Below are 15,936 nucleotides of genomic sequence, written 5' to 3' on the forward strand. Positions count from 1 at the left end.
ATACATCGTGACATTGGTATTCGTCTGTTTCTTGCAAAAATATCGTTATATTACATGTAGTTTTGCGAGATAAACATTGTTCACTCGCTTACAATGTTTTAATTTGCTGCAAATGTCGTCTAGCTTTCCAAGGGAGGTAAATACATATATGGGTAATACGCATCTATAGTTCGGCACGTGAATTTATTGCGTTCCCGAGGTGAACAGAATTAGGAGACTTACTATATACGAAGAATCAAGCTGGTCATTGTGATTTAGATTCTAGCTAATTTGGTATCATTCTAAAGCTTAAACATTTATCTAATAATTAAACTGAATCCTTAAAGGAATAAAATATATCTTGTAAATAAAATCACCAATATAAAATATTTGGAGTAGGGTCAATTTCCATGGGTCGGTCGGCAAAGGAATTCAATATTTTAATTTAGAATATGTGTGACAATTGATCTTGATCTTAAATTATTACAACCTTTTAAAATAATTATCGTTTAATTGACCGTTTTCAATAATCTCTTCCATAAAGGCGACATGTAGCTTTACCGCCAACGTGCTAAAAACAAAGAGATTTACGACTACTGTTCCTAATTTAAGTACCATAAAACAGTTATTGATTGCATAATCCTGTCAGTTCTTAATCAGGGTCATCATAATAACTGACTGTAACTTAATCAGTGTCATCAAAAGATCGTCGCGTGATCAAAGCGGAATTAATCAACACGTGTCCCGCTCGAGGGCATGAATTAGGAATGAACAATGTGACACTGGGGACTGTTTATTGTGTAAAATTCAACAACTTATAGACAAAAAAACAAGTTTTTTGGGGGATTATTTTTATTTGTTCCTGTATTTTTATTTTTCCGGGACATTTCAAGACTGTCCAGGACACTGGGACGAGTATGTAATTTCCGGGACAATCCCGGACAATCCGGGACGTATCACATGTATGCATATTGGTACATACCTGACAACCAATGACAACAAAATCATCAATACACATGTACAAACTGTATTCTTGCTAAATTAACATATACTACTATCTGTCAGTGAATATTTCGATGAAAGCTTCATTTGAAACTTCAAGCATAAATTGACATGCTTTGTCGTAATCAGTGTGCTTCAATAATCAGAAAATATATGGATGAAAAATTGTCATAGCAGGCTTAAAGAATGAATAAATAAGATTTGATAGACTAAAAAAGTCTTTAGAAGGGATATTAGTCTGTTTTAAAATATCATTAACAAATTTAATTTGGTCTCAGTTATCACCCTAAATTGTAACACAACGAGAAATCATTACAATATTTTTAACCTTTAGCCTGCTAATTTTCTACACTCTATCATTCAATTTGGGCAATACCACTTATTATTCAATGGGATATTCACTGTAAATCTACTGACTTAACAACCAAACAGCAGGCTTATCTTGGTCTGCACTGGTCGCAAAGGCAGAATCACTTGCCGCCAGCAGGCTAAAAGTTAAACATGTTAAATGCTATTTTACCAATCAAATTTATTGATATGTACTGTTAAAAGAAAAAAAACCCCTGAAACCTACCCAATGGCAACCACTCCAGCTTTGTATGGTGAAGCTGCCATACACAGTATAGCTCCTTTATCTGGTCTATGTGCTGCTTGTTTGTTACTGTCAAACTGCCAAACACCCACAGTTCCGTGCTCATCTCCTGACACAATCAGATCTGTTTGTTCTAATGACCAACAAATGCAGGTTACCTTGTGCTGAAAAATACAATCAGTGGAAGTCTGGAAATTTACATTTATCATATAATGTGGTGTAATATAGCATCAAAGTGCTCCATTCTGCAAGATCAAAACTGAATTATCCAAGACTCACTTTAGAGATTCACAGATATAGAATAAGTCCCAAAGATTTTTATACCAATTTAAAGGCACGAAAAGCATTTAATTCTAAAGCAGATTACATCTACATCTACGGGGATACTCCCAACAATCAATTTCTGATCATAACTGGGAGGTCGGAGCAGTTGTTAAAAACAAATTAGTATGTAGTCATTTTGTACTGATAATACTAATTATTTTTTCACTGATTTTTTTTTCCATTTGACTCAAAGTAATCTACACATTTTGCCTAAAATAAACATTCAAACAAATTAATTTATTGAATAATTTACAAATTTAACTATAATCTGCAACAGTTTTTTTTTAAATACTACAGAATTATTATTATAAACTTAATAAAGATTATTCTGTAATTCAAGAGGTATGATAAGTTTTCTAAGTTTCTAAATTATGTAGTCTTTTTATTGAAATAAATAACAATTTTTTACTGATTCTTTTTTCAGTTTGACTCAAAGATATCTATACATTTTGCCTAAAATAAACTTTCAAGCAATTTTATTGAATAAACAATTTTACAAGAAGGATTATCATAATTTTACCTTTTTTATATATCTTTTTTAGAGTTTTTCTAAAAAAATACTTAAATTATTTTGATTTATTCAGAAATAAAAAATGTATGTACAAAAATTAACATATTTAATTCAATAGACCTGTTAACTGCAATTTTTTTATAAGACTGCAGAATTATTCTTAAAAACTTAATCAACATCATTTTTTATTTCCAAATAAAGTTGATTAAGTATGTGCTAAAGTTCTGCTGTTATGCTTCTTTGATCTGAGACTGCTCAACACCTACCATTAATCAAAGATCAGTCAAGTTTAACAAAAGATCATTTAACACCTATTTAATCACTATAAATAATCAGGGGGTGAAACATCTAGGGGTGAAACAACCAGGAGGTGAAAAGTCTAGGGGAGAAACGTCTAGGAGGTGAAACGTCTTGATACCTTGCTATGTTACATGATACATGATATGCATGTGTTAAGAGAGTAAGAGCAGAATACAGTATAATAGAAGTCTTTGCTTTAGTTGATGTTACAGTAAAAAGTTGACATTTAATGAATGGAGAAATAGGATAATTTTGTCTACATACTGAATGTATAGAATGCTCAAGGTTCACAACATTATCTTCCACATTCCAGAGTTTGACAGCCCCATCTTCAGATGCACTGCAACACATCTTTACATATTCTTCATGTTCACACAATGTCAACGCTGTCAATTTCTCTTTATGACCAACAAATACAGATTTAAATGTCGGCGGATACTGGTCACATCCGAAAACATACACGTCGTGGCGCGCACCGAAAACAAGAATTCCCGAAGAATTACTGTCGGCGACTTTGCTGCAGTACCAGTTCGGTGAGGCAGATATTACTTTTACCGACATTTTTACACTGTAACAGTTTTGTCTGTTAAAAATATAATGAAAAACGTGTTTTTAACGTGCAAATTTCGTACTAAATACTCTCCAAAATTGGAGAATATGAAAATTAACGGTTGATAAAATCTGTGTTGCCGTAAAAAAAATTCGTACATGCGAAAATTAACTGTTGATAAAATCTGTGTTACCGTATGAAATCCGTACATGCTTTCTCCAAAAGGAGAAACAGGTGACTCTCCTGAAGCAGTCTAAGGACACCGGTGATATTTTGTCAGCCGCTATCTCAAAGAAGGACCGACAGCAGCTACTGTCCATACTGTGTAACATCCCGTACTTTGCACGCCAGGGCCTCGCACCACGTGGTTACGACCACAGCAAAGGCAACTTCATGCAGCTTCTAAAGTTTCCCTGTCTATCATGTCGTGGATGGTGAAAAAAATCCATGTTAACGGAATAACAGGAAGCTTAACTGGAGCTCGTGATATTACCGTGGCGACGTAAAATGCCAAAGCTGTTGATGAACGTGCACCGGGAGGCCATAAACTTTCACGAGACTGGCTAAAGTTGCCATTGAATTAATTGATAATCAGGAAGGTTAATTACTTCCCTTTATATAGCGCTGTCCATTAGAATGTCTAAAAAGCTGTACAAACGACATGGCTCGACTAAATAGTATTCTAGTTGCAACAGCTTTGAAGTTATATGTACATCGCATGGGAGTTTTATGTGTATACCTCCATAAATAACTAAATTTGGGGTGTTTCACTACCAAATACAGTTACTTCCAAGGACAACAGCTAAGTGATCTTATTAAAACTGCAACTCATAGCTTATATTTAAGGTAAATATTCCCCCAAAGTACTCCACAGAGCACCATTTCCTTTACATACTTCGAAAAAAAAGTCGAACATTGGAAGGGGAAGACTCCCTCCCATACAAACCCATACCCATCCACGTTGCGGGCTCAGTATCAGTCATCTTCCTACAGCCCTGTAGCATTTATAAGGTTTACTATTTTTGTTTATTTCTAGCAATGCTGAACAGAACCCAGACCCAGACAACCCTTGAGAGAGGTTTTGGACGAAGGTCTAGCCATGATGCTGGAAACCTGCCATTACTGATACCATATGTAGTATAAAGAAGTAAATGAAAATTGGTATAGACCCTTGTTGAGTTTGGGATTTCGATATTATCCGATTTACTTCCCCTTGGGTTGATACTTATCTTCTTCTAGGGTAGAGAACACCAATTGTTTTCCCATAGACTTCCATTATAACATTATGGCGTGTACGGCCTTCCATATATCGAAACATGTATATCCAATCACATTTTTTTCAAGAACTATCATAGTTCCACCAAAATATTGGACGAAAAACATGAATATTGATACTTTATTTAAGTAATTTTCGTGTGAATGAGATGACCCCCTGTTTACATCGTTGTCATGGCGGGAGAAATTCATTTGATGAAACTTTTTTTCAATACACATAAAATGTAGCAAATTTTGTCAAAATGTATAATGAAATACTGTAAATGCAGTAAAAACATTCCATTTTGGGAAAAATAATCACTTCTTGGGTTTGCTTACATGACTGACCAATCAGAACGCACAGATGCTACCTTATTCCCAGGTATACACTTACCTCATTCCCAGTAAGTTCCCTGTACTTTTTTGAATTGGTGGTCTCTGACCTCTACCAAAAAGCGAGATCTTGCTGCCAGTAATCTGTCAGGTGAAAGACTGGCTAGTTTGTAAATGCTCCTGTCTGTAATATACTATTTTCCTGTGTATAGGTACAACTTGTATTGGTTTTTACATTGTGTAGAAAAATAAACTCGTCCAGAAACATCTATTTGTCATATCAGCTAAAGGCTGTGCAACAGCAGCCAAGGAAATTTTCAACATTCAACACCCTTTCTTTCTTTATACCCTTATTTCCTAGTCTGTTTATTCAAACAATCTTCAGAGATAGGTTTAAAAACAAACTTATCAGCAATGTATATTTTCTCGTTTTTATTTATACTAACATGATTTACATCACAAAATGTTTTAACATGATTTACATCACAATATGTTTTACTGTCATTTATTGTTTAGCTTAACTATCGTCTTTATTTCTAAACATTGTTTTACAATAATTAAAAACATAACGAATCACTTTTTTTTCAGACAGAAATAATTATGACATTTGATTGTTCTCGAAGAATTAGATTGCTTACACTTTCCAAAATGTTCGGGAGTAAGAAGTAGAAATACATGTACATTTTGTACTTGTGCATAATTTCGTTATTTGTTAGAGTGACCTTTCACCACAAGTTTAAGACTACTATTCTTATATAATGAATCTACTTGTTACTACTGCCAGACTGTTCTGCCGAGTTATCTTGTGGCAGGTAAGGTACAAGGTGTAGAATTGAAAGAAAACAATCGTCAGTGCTATATTAAAATTCAGAACAAATATCTTAATTTAGTGATGCAGCAGAGCAGATAATCACCCAGCAAAAAGACCAAGGCTAGGACCGGTCTGTACGTGGTTTGCACACAATTTAAGTAGCATAAAAGAGTCTTTAATATTATTGTTAATGCGAATGTAATATAAGGAAGTTTCGGTTCTGAAGGTGTCTACATGTACTAGACTGAATTTGACCTCGCAAAATGCAATAAGGAAGGTGAGAAGAGTCGGGTTTGCCAGTTTAGAGTATTAATCATGTTAGAAACACTGTTTGTATAGTCAAACCTTTAGATTAACAGCGTGCCGCCGGCCTGTATAATATTCAGTTTTATCAGTCAGCTGTTGGCAATTTCCTCTAGCATCGGCAAGCGGAACTCAGTTACACATGTTTTGAATGGACTTTATGATCCAAAATGACAAGAAAAAACCAAATACATTCCACTGCACTGAGATCTATTTCAGTTTTTACCTCTGTGACGTGATTTCATATTTTATCAAGCCTAATTTCTTCATATAATCAACATGATTGATATCGTTTTAATTTGTCAGTTTGCAAAATACAGCGTTGTCATGACCGTGAATTGAAGTCCTATCGACCGCTGTAAATCATTTTTTTCATAATGTATTACTTTCCGCTGCTGGCATATCACGGTGTTGGACAAGATAGAAGGACAACAACAGGGGCAACAAGCTCCCTGCAGCGATTACTTCCCCTTACGGTACATCAAATAATAAAAGCAAGGGAAGGTAACCGCTTTGAGGAACTTGCAGGGGCAAGGGATAGCCTGGTTCCCGTCGTTGGAGAGGTCTATCAAGACCTCTCCATAGTTTTGGCTTTCAAACTAGGAGAATTTAGTCTAATCTACTAATTTTACGGCGCTAGATTTCACTTTCTAGCGCAAGTTACGGTGAGCCAGTCTAAAATGGCCCAAATGCGCTTGCGCACAAGTAAGTTTTGAAATCCTCTAAGACGAAAATAATTGTTCGTTTAAAATAAAGAAATATAGTGTAATACTATTGTTAACAATGTTGGAAACTTCAGTTATAAATAAAAAATATATAGATAAATATTTACTATTCTTTGTTCGCAGTATTCAAAGATATGCATATGAATTGAATCACGTTAAAATATATTTCGTTCAATTAAATGAATTTATTGTTTAACTGGCGGTTCTTTTTGCCGAGGACGTTTACCCATTCGTTTGGGCCACGGAAGATCTTTAAGATTTATTAATAACTGAACCGTTTCCAACAATGGTAACAATAGTATTACACTATATTTCTTTATTTTAAACGAACAATTATTTTCGTCTTAGAGGATTTCAAAACTTACTTATGCGCAAGCGCATTGGGCCATTTTAGACTGGCTCATTGTAATTTGCCCTAGAAAGTGAAATCTAACACCGTAAAATTAGTAGATTAGTCTAAATACTCCTAGTTTAAAAGCCAACACTTTAGAGAGGTCTTGATAGTACAGAATTTCAGAGATACAGATTGAGCAAGTCCTGAAATCAAGAAGTCGTGTATCGTATCTGTTTGTTGTTTGTTCGTATGAGTAATACTAATTGTGATTAATATTTAAAGTAACGTATGTTTCAATCCATTTTAGGATGTAGCTTAATGATATTACTAAGGAATAAAGCACTTAACTAAAAAGAGTTTTTACAAATATGTCTTAAAGACATCAATGCACCACTTGCGTGTTCCAAACAAATGGTGCAGACTCTGTAAGTATGTACATATGCATGTATGATGAACTTATTCTGATACTGATACCAAAAAGTGACTTCTCGCAACCTCTCACAACAAATTTTAAAGAATATTTCTGTCATTTGTTGTACATTGATGTTATAATGTGTCCTTTTGTGTAGTTCTGAAACATACGTTACCGAATTTAGATAAAGGTAGTTACATGACTTAATGTTTTAAACACAGTTCCATACTGAGGTAATCTATATGTAACAGTTGAAATACACCCTCTTTTGAATGAACTAGTTTGTTTTTATTTGTTAATAGTTTTAAAGGCGTCTCGTCTGTGTTTTCGTTAAGGAAATGTAACATGATTGCGCTGTTCAGTAATTCCGTCCCAAAATTACTATGGTCAAAGAAACATGTTTTACCAAAAGTGACATCTGTTTCACTACCTATGTTGTACTATATGTGTATGATGTTCTATAAGTTCAAAATGTGCAGTGTTTATTTACATCAGAAATAACATCAGCAACTCTGAACACATAATGCATATAAATCGATAATTTCAGTAATGAATACAATCTTACCTTCCATAAATATTAAAACACAAACGCATTGAAAATATAAAAACCTCTGTCTTCAAGCCGCCGTAGTCAATCGAAACCCAAAATTTATCCTAGCTTTAGTATTGCATAATATTCTGTGTAATCTTGGTAACGTATGTTTCATAATGTATATTTTATTTCATCTTTGTAATGGTGTAAAATCTAACTGAGTAGGTGTTTTGCAATGCCAGTAAGCATGGTTAATGCATTAGCCTGGCATAATAATATACGAAATATGAAATTGAATAGGTGACCTTTAAAACCTAGGTAACGTATATTAATTTTTAGATACCCCCCCCCCCCCCCCCATCTTCTGTTTTTCTTTTGAATGAAAGTCAAAAATATTCAGACTGCGCACATACTGTACTATGTCTATCGTTAATTATCGATTATGCTATCTATGTTTGAAGCAGAAGCCATAAAAATTGATTATCTATGCTATCTTGACAGTGATGCTGAAAGAGGCACCATTGTTTTACTGTAGTTTGTGGACATCATATAATTGAGAATATTAATAGGGTTAAGTCCAACAAATGTTCGGTAAACATGGCTTATTCAAATTGAAAGCATACAAATGCAATTGTTGGAGTGTTTTCAGAGTTGTTAGTTCTTCAAGGTGAAAAATTTGAGAGGCGACAGTAACGTATGTTACATTTTAAAGTATCTTAATCAGCTTAAAGTCAGAATTATACAAGTAAGTTTACTTTGACATCTAAAATAAAAGGAAACCTTGGTACCCCAAACCTTTCTGAATGAAACATAAATAGGCTCGATCTATTGTGAAACAGCATGTGATTTACACGTATTACATTTGTATGCACGTTGTCTATAACCTAGACTGATTGCAAAGTACATATTATTTTTTCTCATGATAATATATAAAACTGTGAATCTTAACACAGTTATTTGATGATGTCTTATTAAAAATACAGTAATTTTGATACATTCATGAGTTATTAAGACTGGCTAAAATGTAGCTGGGGTGGGTGGGGTATTTTAACCCCTAATTTTTGGTAGAAATCGTCAATATTTGGAATAAATTGTTACAGTGAGCCTTTAATTGATCAAGAACAGTTACATTAGCAAACCGCTTATATCTGAAAGTCAGTATTGAAACAATCTACTAAAAAATCGTAGGTAGCTAATAATACTTTCAAAGAGAGAGAATTCCGCATTTTTCATACACAAGGTTTATTCAAATGAGTACTATTTTTGTTTGACATACGGCAGAAAGCGACATCCGGTCTTAAACAATCCCGGGATGAATGTATCAACGGCTGAAACCGATTAACCTTTGCGTAATTTCTTGGTTACGAATATTGAAAAACTAGAGAACTTACGGAAACTGGGCCCACAGACCAAAACATCATAAATAACCAATTGAATATAAATGCCTTAAAAACACATCTACTTATTTTATGTAAAAAATGACACTGGCCCCTGCCACTTAAAACACTTTCAGCCGTCACTGTCTCCATCACAACTATCGCTACCACTTTAAGACAGAGAGAAATTGTGGAATTGTGATTGTCAGTTCGGTATGTCTTTATTACTTACGTTCGAAAATACGAGTTAATTTGTTTTTATTTTAGTGTACTTGAATTACATTTAAGGCAATATAAAATATACCAAGATAGTAATACCATAAATATTTGTTAGCAGCAGACAGACAAATGCGGCGCCCCATAGGTGTAAGAATGATCGTTGGTACACCATATTGCTAGACAGATCAGTGGAACAGACTAAGGTACACCAAGGAAGGGGTATTCGTTAAGTTCGCGTTTTCACACAATATGAAATTATTATAAATGTAGATCTACACTAATTTCCTGTTTGTTTTTATTAACTTAACCCATGTAAACGACCATCCGATAATAATGTATGTACATCATTATAGTTAAAGTGTCTACCTTTCAAGAAATACGAATTTGCAGTCAGTGCAGTGTATAGTTTATTGCGATCTGCTGCAGAGAGGTACGTGTGTTGTATGCTATAATCAATAAACAGTGCATACAGTCTAAATTTAGACATCCGCCCGTGCCAGGCTGCTGAAGGAGTTGTAACAGTTAATGTGCAGAAATATCTTCACCTAAAAGTGAGAATATATTCTACTTTGCAGGGTAAGAAATTTGTTTTCTTCTGTAAAGAACTTGTAATATAGGTATTGCTATATATATTACTACAATATACAAAATATGTTTATCCTGATGACTGATAATTTTCGTATGATATGGATAGCGAGTAGCGAAATTTAGGTCAGAAGGAAAATTAAAAAAAACAAGTTCGCCGCATCAGCTCTGTACGTACTTGGTCTAATGGTACAATAGAAGAAAAAAATTTAGGCAAAAGGGGAATTTGTAAGCATGACAGAGGATTCATATATAATTTAATTTTCATGTCGGATAATAACTACAGGAACGCTGTTATATTTATAAGTATATATTCTCCTCAAAAAGGTTAAAAGACCGGAAATTACAAACCAATATAGCGCACACTAGCATATGGGGTTGAAAGAAATAAAAATTTTTTTCCACGAGGAATGGAAGGACTTTTACCAAGAAATTCCTCTATATTTATGCCCACGTATATGTACTTTGACACTGCGCTCGATATATTTTCAGATGATGTATTTGTATTGGAAAGAAGCGGGAGATATTTTCGGTATGTTGATGACATCGAGAGGTCTATTCTGTTGCTAACTAGAGCAATTGATATAAAAGGCACATCATTTGGGTACCACCACCTTGCTATATCGTACATTCGAATGCTTGAATATAATCCCACCAAGTTGAGACATATGGTAGAATCAACAAATCAAATAAACATTCAGAACATGCTTTCGTTTCATCAGCAGACACCAGAATCCTCGTCCACAGGTCATTCAATAAATGAAAAGCGTGATATCCGGAGCCAGGACATCATGTCATTGACGACAGGACTGGCCACGAAATGTAATGTTTCAGATAATAGCCAGTTACAAACATTACCGTTTGAAAATGATTTAGCACAAGGAAGTACAAACAGTCCAATATCTAATATATCCAGATTGAGTACTGACACAATATACACTCGAGCACCAATACAATGTAACGAACAATCTACACACACATTACAAAGAAAACATGCAAATACATATACAGACTCACAATGTGAACTGGATCCAATGGCGAAAACCTTTTTTCCGAAAGGACAGTATAAGCTAAAAGAAAAATTTCTGTCACAGCAGCAAAGTACACAAACGCATATGATTTATCAAAGATCGAAACAAAACCATCAACCAGGTTTTAACACAGGGAATGTATATGCATATAACGCGCCTCATCGCTTTATGCCCGTAGAAACCCCACACGCGTCTAAGCAAAACAAAAATGCTAAACACTTCTTTGAAAATGACAGTTTGGGACAACTGCCACTTGATTACACAGTAAAAAGAAATCATTACACAGGAATAGATAGTCGATTTAATAGACATTATGTAAATCAGTACAATCACTTTCACAAGATGTCTATGAACGGCCAAAATGTAAGACAAAGAAACATGTCTCATACCAAGCAGCATAGTTCCAAGCCAAAGTTAGGTTATGTAGTGAAGTGCCTCCGATTTCCGAAACATATTGATTATGAAAAACATAAAGATGTGATAGACATTGCCATCTCACACCTTGACAAATCTACCGGAATTTTATCAAACACGGCAGCACTTTATGACAAGGCTGTACTCTATCGCCAGATAAAACAAAATGACAAAGCGTTAGAAGTTTTAGAAAGTCTTATGCAAAATAAGGATGATTTGTGCTCTAGCGTTACGTTAGCAAATGCCTATGAACAGGCTGCCTTTTGTATAAGTGACATCATTGATAACCACGAGATAGTCGATGAAGAAAGAGCCCAACAGCTGTTAGACGACAGACTATTCTACTTGAAAAGTTCAATAGAAATTGAGTGCAATATTGTTGCGAAACATCCGTATCTTGGTCATTGCTGGAGATCTGCTCAAACTTTGCGACATATATTGCTCAGCAAATCAAAAACAAAACGAACGAAACAAACACTTAAAGACCTTTGGTTCTTATACAACAAGCTAAACAATCATCTTGAAGTTATTGGCGTCCTAAAAGAATTAAAAGACTTGGCTGAAGATGATGCTGAAAGGAAAGAAATCATTGAAGAGATCGTGAGAAAGTATCTTTGTGTACAGAATTATGAGGAAGCGGTGATCGCTCTGTGCATGTTCAATCGCTTGAACGACCGTTTTTCTAGAGTTGATCAAAGCTTGTACTTTCAGGTATATATCGAAGCTGGACTCGACGCGTTCAGAAGAAAACATTTTGAAAAGGCGCGCCTGCGAATCAAAAAGGCATTCGAATCCTTTGCAGAGCAACAAGAAGACGTCAGTAACAACGTTTCTTCTTTGACTGATGAATCTGATGAGCGATATGAGCTTTTTATTCTTTCAAACCTCGACGACGAGGGACCAGGAAGGAATCTGATGATGATGCTGAATAGTCTAGGACTCCGCACAACATTTAACGCAGACAGCACGAGCATTCTGCCTGGAACTCCAGAGGTTGAAGGTATAACAAAGGTAATGAACTTGTCAAAAGCCTTTGTGATATTGGTTAATTTTGATATAGAGGATAAAAAGATGCTACACTTAGTAGATCGAATGCAGAATATTGTGGAGAATAGAGTCGAGACAAGTTTTATCATGGTGATAACGAATGCAGAGACGGAGTTTCCGTCTACCAGTAGATTATCAGCATACAAAAGGCTTATTCTGGATCTGGATGATATTTCTGAGACAGTCATGGGTAACGAGGATACCTACGAAGGCGTGAAGAGTTTGCTAATGGCATTTGCTTATATTTGAGACATAGAATGAGGAACTTCAGTTGATATCTTAGGCATTATCGATCCATGGTTGAAAGTTATATTACCTACATGTCTCGAAGAAGGATTTTGCTAGCAAACGTACAAGTCATACTTCCTTTTGGTAACAAATTAAAATTAACATTTAGCCTGCTAAATTTCTAAAATGGACTGGTCCGCCATTCAATATGGGCAATACCATTCATTATTCAAAGGGGTGTTCACTGAAAATTTACTGACTGAATAGAGAACAGTACAGACTATGAGGACGTAATCCTGGTCAGCACTGGACGCAAAGGCAGAATCACTTGCCGCCAGCAGACTAAGAGTTAAATATTGCCTGACCTAAATTGTGGTATTTGTGATAGATATGCATTTTGATGTAATTATTTATTATACCTTTTGAATACATAAAAAAAGCAACTCTCGAATGATCGCTGATATATTTTTAACTTTAAATACTTGATACTGTTATTGATATTAAACATAGTACCAAGGAATCGTTTAGATGTCTGGTAGTTGTGCATTTATGACGTCGCATTACAAATAATTTTCAGGTTTTTTTTTTCTACTGCTTTTATTTTTCCTTTAATTCCATTGCAAATTCTAGCTGAAAACGCATTCCGGGTCTATGATTCACACTGCGGTAGATATTGCAGCTTGAAATAAGCACACTTCATGAGACGGACTGGTTTTGGGTCTCATTTAAGGTATAATATTAGTGGCGAAATGAACTAACAAAAATACACAGTCTACTTACTAGCTAAGGGAAATTTTATTCGACTGTAAAACTTTTAAAAAATATATCACTATTACTTTATATAAACAAAAGACATGAAACAGTTTCATAAATCTTACGTTAAAAATTGCTACTCACTTTCCATGCGTGAATAGTGTAAAAGATATTTATACTCTTTCTAGAGAAAATATGAAAGTTGTTAACGGCACAACCATCACCAGTTGCCAAATATATATGCCTCATTTTTTTAAGTTTATTATTTGAGCATTTGTGCTAAAATCAGGTGCGGACCCAAAGTCCCTCGGAAAAGTGATGTATAAGATATGTACATTGTATATATTTTACGTGTTTTGTAGTGTGTGTGTTTTGTGTGTGTGTGTGTGTGTGTGTGTGTGTGATTTTAATGTTGGCAGTAAGTGGATAGCAACTTTTTACGTATTGATAAAAAGATTAGAGTATTGCATCAGAGGTATATAAACATATATAGCAAATAACGATACACTTGAGATTTAATTTCAATTTTTATCTTTTATTATTTTTATTTTTTGTGACGGCTTTTAATTATCTTACTTACTGCTAGTTATACGAAATGAGTATATATATAATAAGCGAATCCTGTTATATATACTTTTAGTGATACGGTTTATGACTATGCGTAGAGGTTCCTCAAAAATATTATGCAAATAAATCAGCAAAAAAGTATTGAAAGAACTTTTTTATAACGGTCTGAAAGAATGAATGACACCGTCAAGTCCATGTGATAACTATAAATGTTGATAGCAAATTCAAACATTTTCTCAAAAACACAGTCATTTTATATTCTATATCCATAAGATATGTGTATATTTCAGATTGTGTCTATTCATTCTTTGTATAATAGTTGGATTTACCACTGAACGGAACTGTACCAGACTCTTGTCGCTATTCCAATTGTCTAGTACTGTTACAAGTTTTTAACCCTTTTGATCAATTATTTCTCGTTAATTTCAAATTTTTTCACGGTCGAACACATTCACTTGTTGTCAATTTTTAACTATATTAAATTTTGTACTGTGGATTTCGTTTTTACATTTTACAAGAAACCAAACACATTCAGTAAATCATTAAAATGTTGTTACAAATAAAAACAATTCAGTAAAAAAAGAGAAAAAAAACATGACAGATAATTATGACATCAATAAAGATATAATATTTACATAAGATTAATTTGAAAACATTATATAATGTGCACATTTTTTCTAATATCTTGAGGTGAACCAGTGATAAATGTTTGACTGAATCTGTATATTAAAACACCTTTTTTTCTTGCATTCTTGTACAAACGGTACGACTTGAATAAAATGGTCGAGCTGGGAACTCATTGTTTAACTTCATTGCCCTTCATTTTGCAATGTTATGTCAATATTTTGTTGAAATGTGTTTTTTTTCTGGTTCTATGACTAAAGATATTCCTACCTAAATTTAAATTTTGTATGATCAGAGCTCGCCTGTAACTGTGCTAGCGTTAAAGTTGCCTATCTTTATTTCTGATCTTGTTTCGATGAAAACATAAACAGTTAAACACTCAAATGTGGAAGCCTTCCAATAGATGATAAACAGACGGCGTTCTGGATAAAATTATAGCAATTCTAATATAGAATTATTATAAGCAGGCATACATGTAATAATGATGAATGCAGTCACTTTAATATCTACAATTTGTCATTTGGCTTTTTGTCGGTGTAACTGTCGCTCGAACCTAAACAAGAAAGTTAACGTGGTGAAATGATAAGCATATTTTTTAAGTTTTTGTGGTTTAGAATTTCAGATCCTTAAAAGAATTGTAAACTGATTGTGTTATATGACAACAACATAAATTACTATAGAATTATTATTCTTTTCTATTTCATGGCGAAATGAAATACATATTGCATAAATTTGCATAAAGGTGAAGAAAAGAATGTTTCACATTCGTGCCGTATTTATATCTTTTTCCTCTTCATAAAACAATTTAGCCAAACAGGCTGGTTAAAATATCAGAAACAAGACCACATACTCAATTGAATTTTTTTTTTCAGATCAACAAAAGAATCAATGTATTGTTGCATCCATCATATTATTATATTAAACAATCTGACTTAAGTACCCGATCTTCATAAATGTTAGATCCTATGCGTATCGTTAATAGGAGATGGTTTTAATCAGTAAGTCATAAAAACGTAGTTGTTTTATATCACAGTTCTATTTTTGTACATACGTTGCCGCCATTTCTGACAATAACCACAATTGCTGCCATAAGAAACCCATACAAATGGTAAAACGGCCAAAATCCATCC

At 34.0% G+C, this 15,936-nt stretch overlaps 1 protein-coding gene across 1 annotated transcript in view; it reads right to left on the bottom strand.

Moving 5' to 3' along the window:
• Positions 1 to 3,344, bottom strand: part of LOC123558413 (gem-associated protein 5-like) — a 262,358-nt gene extending 259,014 nt beyond the window's left edge. The window contains exons 1-2 of the mRNA XM_053543581.1: positions 2,973 to 3,344; positions 1,556 to 1,737 (exon numbers count right to left, since the gene is read on the bottom strand). Of these exons, the coding sequence (XP_053399556.1) occupies positions 1,556 to 1,737; positions 2,973 to 3,269 (479 nt within the window). The 5' untranslated portion in view covers positions 3,270 to 3,344. The remainder of the gene's footprint in view (positions 1 to 1,555; positions 1,738 to 2,972) is intronic.
• Positions 3,345 to 15,936: the final 12,592 nt, after the last annotated feature.

The sequence above is a fragment of the Mercenaria mercenaria genome, chromosome 5 (genome assembly GCF_021730395.1).
Source record: "Mercenaria mercenaria strain notata chromosome 5, MADL_Memer_1, whole genome shotgun sequence".
Taxonomy (NCBI): Eukaryota; Metazoa; Mollusca; class Bivalvia; order Venerida; family Veneridae; genus Mercenaria; species Mercenaria mercenaria.